Here is a 7,092-nt window from a genome sequence, read left to right on the forward strand (position 1 = left end):
GTTCCCTGATTGGGGCTGTTAAGCTGGTCCAATCAGGGAGCCCTATCTGACAGATTTGTATAGGAGTGTCAGCAGTTCTATTCACTCTGAGAGCTGGCTCTGAGGGAGCTGGGTCAGTCAAGCACTAAGCACATGTAAATTAAGGTGAGCTTGGTGTTGGGATACCATCCTCTGTAAAGATATTTCAATCTCAATTTTAAAAATAAATCAGTGACCTCATCATTTTCACAGAGTGGTTGCTTAGCTCCCTAGCCCTTGTGTGAAGAAGTACTTCTTAATTTCACTCTTTAACTGACCTAGCTCAAATGTTAGAATTATGCCCTTTGCTCTGGATTTCAGCAGAGGTAACAGTTTCTCTGCATCTATCATATTGATTTCCTTAATTGTTTACTGACCTTATATGGACCAAGAAACAACATTCTAACTTCAAGAAAATATAAAACAAGTTCATGTAACATGTCCTCACGTCCTTTTAATTTGAATGCTGGTACCATTCTGGTGAATTTGTCCTTAAGGCCAATATGTCTTACTTGGAAACAAAGTTATATGACCACTCTAAGATGACCATGTTTATATTACCACAGTCAGGTAAGAATGAACCTTCTGATGAAAGGTAAAGAATGCAAAACCAGAAAGGACCTTTATTTGACAGCTGTAAAAAAGGAACTGACTCCAAAATGTTTCTTTTGCTCTGAAAATATCCATAATAAAGACTGATGAAGCAGGGAATTGTTTTCAATGGTGACCACTGCTCAGCTCACATCTGGGGAACACGTCAATGGTTCTGCAACCATTTATTAGAGCAGCAGTTACCTTAAACCTCACTGTAAATTCTTATTATTGAACAGCTAATGTTTCTTTTCCAAACTAAAATGAATTACTCAGCGTGCTTCACCTGACAAGGCTTCCTTTAAATCTTTGTAATATTTTGTGCCACGTTTCAGCCACACATTATTATTTCAAGGCTGGTAGGAAATGCTGTCCATCTGTGCAATATTCCCCCAGGACGCCAGTTTGAACTTCTGAATCCTTTTGTACGACACAGGCCTGGTGTATTCATAACTGTGAGCCCATGTGGCCACACAGTATGGGAAAGCAAACACTCGGTCCTGTCCAACGGAGGGTCACTCCTATCTGGCACTATTGGAAGAGCTGTGTAAAGAAAGAAGCATAAAATCAGGGAAGTCTGAGGTGTGATGAATTACTTGAGCTGCTACTGACCCCCATTAATCAAAGGACATGTAACAATATTGCAACAGCATTAGGATGAGGTATGCTGACCCTGGGTCTGTGATTAGATCAGAAAAACAACCATTGTTACCAGCGCACAATCATAAAAGGGAGTTTGCTTTCTCCAAATTACACAGGCAATGAGGCCCCAGTAACAACTGATAGTATAGTTGATGTAAGCTAAAAGGTGAGCAAATAACAATAATTATGCATCCAAAAACAAACAGACATTCGTCCATCCCACATCATAGGAAATCTTAGCGGACCTGTGGTATTCCAGTATCAGGTACATCTTTTGCAGAGGAAGATTAGAGAATGCCAGCAAAATTAATCTCCCCCGTTGTTAATGTTCCAATGTCGATAGATTTTCTGTATTACGAGGAAACAATGATGTCAGCATTAAACATTCCAATAGGTGCTGCATTTGGCAGCCTTTGAACATATGCTGTGCCATCCAATAAATTTCAACAAGTCAACTGTTTCTGTAAAAGAGTTCCAGTGTTTCAGGTTTTAAGATAGCTCACCATTGTGACTGTCATTATGACTGCATAATAATTGCACTACACAAGTAGTAGCTAAGTTATCCGGAAAACAAAAATAAATAATAGGTATCATTGTTTAGTTCATTCTGATATTCTATTGGTTTCTCTTCTTTTAAATCCTCTTATTTTAACAGCATTCACCTCTTTAAAGCCTTTGGTACAGACAACATTCAAAGCTAAACTAATGCCTTCATTGTTCTCTGAGCAAGATAGCAGAAAAAGCCTGTTGTCAGATATATAGCATCCTTTGTACCTCTAGTCTCTAACTCATTTATGCCTCATCCTTTATTGACCCTTTCTATGTCATTATTTTTTCTATGGTCAATCCTCACTACTGAATGTTCCTCTCACGTTTCTCTTAAATTACAAATATCCAATCTGATATGCTTTTCATTCCACCTGCACCTACTCATTACTGAAAACAAGACTGTCTCCCACACATACTCACTTCTTAGGATTTCAAAACTAGAATTCTTCAGCTGGGTCAGTCTCTCTGTCCTCTTGTAACCCACAGTCTTTAAAGTTTAAGTAATGGTATTACTAATTCCTGATTTATCTCATCCTCCTCTTACACTTTTGAACCTTGCCAATCTTAAAATGTGGTTTACCTCGAAGTAGCTGTTATAGATGTTATAGATGTTGCCTGGTATAGATGTTTTACCAGGATGTTGCCTGGTATGGTAGAAAGATCTTATGAGGAAAGGCTGAGGCACTTGGGGTTGTTTTCATTGGAGAAAAGAAGGTTTAGGGGTGACTTGATAGAGGTGTATAAGATGATTAGGGGTTTTGATAGGGTCGACAGTGAGAATCTTTTTCCAAGGGGGCATAGCTTTAAATTAAGGGGGGGTAGGTATAGGACAGATGTTAGGGGTAGGTTCTTTACTCAGCGAGTCGTGAGTTCATGGAATGCCCTGCCAGTAGCAGTGGTGGACTCTCCTTCATTATGGGCAGTTAAACGGGCATTGGATAGGCATATGGAGGATAGTGGGCTAGTGTAGGTTAGGTGGGCTTGGATCGGCGCAACATCGAGGGCCGAAGGGCCTGTACTGCGATGTATTCTTCTATGTTCTATGTAAATTGCCTGTAGTGTTAGCGGCAGGGGTAAATGTAGGAGAATGGGTCTGAGTGGGTTGCACTTCGGCGGGTGTGGACTTGTTGGGCCGAAGGGCCTGTTTCCACACTGTAAGTAATCTAATCTAATCTAAAGTGGTGTTCCCATGCATCTTCTGCCCATGTCCTTCCGGACAGAAGTGGTCATAGGTTTGGAAGATGCTGTCTAAGAATCTCTGGTGAATTTCTGCGGCCCATCTTGTAGATAGTACATACTGCTGCTACTGAGCTTAGGTAAAGGAGGGAGTGGATGTGGTGCCAATCAAGCAGGCTGCTTTGATTTTGATGGTGTCAAGCTTCTTGAATGTTGTTGGCACTGTGCCTATCCAGGCAGTTGGGGAGTATTCCATCACACATCTGACTTGTGTTTTGTCAATGATGGACATTGCCCCCTGATTCCCGTTGGCTGCAGTTTTTGCTAGAGCTCCTGATATCACACACCGGCTCAGCTCATTTGTCCATGCATGGCTGAAGGCTGTAATGAGGTCAGGAGTGGAGTATTCTGGTGGAACTTCAACTGAGTGAGAGTGAGCAGCTTGTTGCTATGTAAATGCTACTTGTTACACCATTGTCAGTCTTTCTGCTCAAGATGGTGGTCATCCAAGGTAGGATGAGGAGTAGTAATTAGCCTGATTTTTTTTTTTAAAAACTGATTCATGGGATGCAGGTGTCACTATGAAGGTCCCTAATTGCTCTTGAAACTGACTTGGCCTTTCAGAGAGCTGTTAAGAGTGAGCTATATCCTGAGGTTAGGAGTTAAATGTAGGTCAGAGCACGTAAGGATGTTAGTTTCCTCCCCTGAAGTTTTAATAGCAGGATACCTTGTTTTATTACATTGATACTATTATATTGGCTTCCAGTTTCATCAGTTTCTGTGCTGGGATGTGTCTTCATGTTCCCAGAGCTCCAGCCTGAATCCATGGTATCCGCACTATACCACCATTTTTTCAACAACTTGTCCTGCTTTTTATACAGGGATGTAGCTGGACATTTATTCATGTTGTCAGGTAGATGCCAGTGTTGTAGCTACATCAGGCAGAGCCAGGCCTTTGGAGAAAGTTGGACAATGGCCCAATCAAAAACCGTTTGGATGTGATTAGCTACACTTACCAAGGTGGAACCTGTCAGTACAGGCATGGTGGGCTGAACGGCCACTTTCTGCGCTTACCAGTCCTGAGAGTGTAACAGAAACTGGATATTGGAGAGATGGCAGTTGGAGAGGATTGTGAGATGGAGTGATTTGCATAAAAACCATAGAAGTAAGTTGTCCAATGAGTGTTACAGTTTGTCTACCTGTTGGAAGCAAGGTGTGATGTGATGAGTTTTTAAGAATTATTACTTAATGTGATATGTGTGTCCCTGGCATGATCAGCATCTGGTCATACAGCATACAAACAGGCCCTTTAGGCCCACTGTGTGTATGCTGACCAATAAACACCAAACTACATTAATGCCATTTACCTGCACTTGGTCCATAGTCTACTATGCCCAGCATTTTAAATGTTTCAAGAGTACCTGCCTGCACCACCCTATCAGGCAACATGTTTCATATTTCTACCCCCATGTGGATGAAATATTCTTTCTCAGGTTTCCTTAAAACCACTTCCTCCGATATAAATTTACGCCCTCTGGTCTTAGATATGTCGGCTATGGGGAAAGAGATTCACACAATCCACCCCTCATAATTTTGGGGTCTGTCCTTAATTGATTGAACGGAGGCCTTTACAGTGGATTGAGAGTCTGAATTGATGAAGTCCATCTTGCTAACTGCAGAAATAATGGGTGTAGACTTGCTGCCTGAGCTGTACCTGCTCGGCTTAGTAATGTGTTCAAAGTCACTCCATACAAAGGGGAGTGTTGGGGGAAGGGAAGTGGAGATTGGGGGTTGGCATTTCTATCCGAAATCACATTCTGCCCGATGGCACTGCCCTTGACAGTAATTTGGCCTGTTTAACTGTGCATTCATGAGTAGTAGCAGGATATATGGAGAAGTCCGAGGAAGTCACTGACGCTCATGTGGGGAATCAGTGCAGATGTGATGTGGCTCCCTGGGCTATCATAATCCTGTAATTCCCAATCTGTGATTCAGGAGGCCTAAGACACCCACATGCATCCATTTATTGATCTTACTTGATTGCTAATGTGCATCATGCGAGCTATGAAACGCCCAGTTTGTTGAACTTGCCTTAACCCAGCACTTACAGCCTGACCCTTTTCCCATCAACAGACAGTCACCAATATGGGAAGTTGTGGGAAGACAGTTCTCCGAAACCACCGCAGCGAGGACCCAGTCTTCGTCCCAATTCCATGAGGAAACTGACCATTGAGAACTTCACTCTCCACAAAGTGCTGGGAAAAGGAAGCTTCGGGAAAGTGAGTCTGATGCCAGCAGCTTGAATCCTGGTTTATACCTGTCTTTGGGAGAAGATTGGTACCTCTCACATGAGGGTGGATCTTTCTCCTTATTCTCTGCTTGCAGTCTTTGGAATGGGGTTCAGTTTAATTTCCAACATCTCCGTTATGTCTCTGGGGAAAACCAGTGGTGACACTGAAGTCTCTCTGGAACTCCCCGATGTCCAGCTGTGCCTCAGGAGTAGAGACAAGGTTAACTGAGCACAACTTTATGTTGAACCTCAACTGTCCAGTTTGTTGGCCTCAGTGCCACAGCATGTAGTTAGGAGTCCATCATCACCTGTCCTCTCGCAAGGAGGCTGCTGCTCCTGACGGATTCCATCAAATTGCCCAATTCTCAAAGTTCTTAAGCATTTTTTTTGTTTGTGGGATATGCTGGGCCAAGCCAGTGACACCCATTTATTGCCTGTCTCTCACTGCCCCTTAAGAAGGTGGTAATGAGCTGTCTTCTTGAACTGTTGCAGTTCATGTGCTATGGTTGGACCCACAATGCTGTTAGGGAGGGAATTCCAGGATTTTGACCCAGCGACAGTGAAGGTACGGCAATATATTTCCAAGTCAGGATGATGAGTGGCTTGGAGGGGACCTTGCAGTGGGTGGTGTTCCCATGTATCTGCTGCCCTTGTCCTTCTGGATGGAAGTGGACCTGGGTTTGCTGTGAACATTTGATTGCTCTGAATTGGAAATTTAAAAAAATTTGGATATTTCAAAACATCAAAGATAAAAGCTCAAGAAAATGTTGATCAAAATTGAAATATCAACTTGTACCAAAGTGCAAAGTGAATGGTTTGATAGATTATGTGCAAGGTATGTTTGGTAATTCCTGTGTTCACTGTAGATTAGTATATCTTTACCAGGTGCTTGTTTTGTTGACAGGTGTTACTCGCAGAGTTGAAGGGAAAGGGTGAGTTCTTTGCTGTGAAAGCACTGAAGAAGGACGTAGTCCTAATGGATGACGATGTGGAATGCACGATGGTGGAGAAACGGGTTCTGGCTCTGGCCTGGGACAACCCATTCCTCACCCACCTGTACTCAACCTTTCAGACCAAGGTAACAAATAATCACAACCTGAGAGAAATCCATTACCAAAACCTTGCTATCAGGCTCACTGCAGAGAGGGAATCGATAGATTGTTGTCACTGTATCACAAGAATATTTAAAGAGAAAAGATCTGGGAAATAAGTTTGTGGAACTGAATGGCTCCATCCTGTGGTGATGGTCAATAATTGTACAGTAAACTGGACAACTCTAGAGTCATAGAGCACGGAAATAGACCCTACAGCTCAACTTGTCGATGCTGACCATGTTTCCTAAACTAGACTAGGCCTATTTGCCTGCATTTGGTTCATATCACTCCGGATTCCTCAACCGTTCCAGAAACTTCCATCGGCCTCCGAAACCAGTCCGGCGCCATTACACACGCGGCCGCTACAGCGCCCGCGGCAATAGCCGCAGACGCCGCCGACGATGACGTCACTTCCGCCCCCACCGACCTCGCAACCTTCATGATCGCGGCCCAAACAACCGCCTCCGGGATCGCCGCACAGACAACCTGCTCTGCGATCGTCATGAAGACAATCACCAACAGATTGGCGACCTCCGCGGCTACGGGGAAGAACTCTGTCTCCGTGGTCGCCGCAGCTACATCCGCCCCCAGTGACGTCAGCAACCTACATTTGGACCACATCGCCGCATGTGTCTCCGCCCCCCCGCCGCGTTCCGTCACCACGCCTAACTCCACCCCCCGGCCGAGTTCCGTCACCGCGCCTAACCCCGCCCCCACGCCGCGTTCCGTCAC

At 44.0% G+C, this 7,092-nt stretch overlaps 1 protein-coding gene across 1 annotated transcript in view; it reads left to right on the forward strand.

The window, feature by feature from the left end:
• Positions 1 to 7,092, forward strand: part of LOC122561369 (protein kinase C delta type-like) — a 107,447-nt gene that overhangs the window by 78,440 nt on the left and 21,915 nt on the right. Inside the window, exons 11-12 of the mRNA XM_043713126.1 lie at positions 5,110 to 5,255; positions 6,171 to 6,344. Of these exons, the coding sequence (XP_043569061.1) occupies positions 5,110 to 5,255; positions 6,171 to 6,344 (320 nt within the window). The remainder of the gene's footprint in view (positions 1 to 5,109; positions 5,256 to 6,170; positions 6,345 to 7,092) is intronic.

Source organism: Chiloscyllium plagiosum, chromosome 22, assembly GCF_004010195.1.
Source record: "Chiloscyllium plagiosum isolate BGI_BamShark_2017 chromosome 22, ASM401019v2, whole genome shotgun sequence".
Classification (NCBI taxonomy): domain Eukaryota; kingdom Metazoa; phylum Chordata; class Chondrichthyes; order Orectolobiformes; family Hemiscylliidae; genus Chiloscyllium; species Chiloscyllium plagiosum.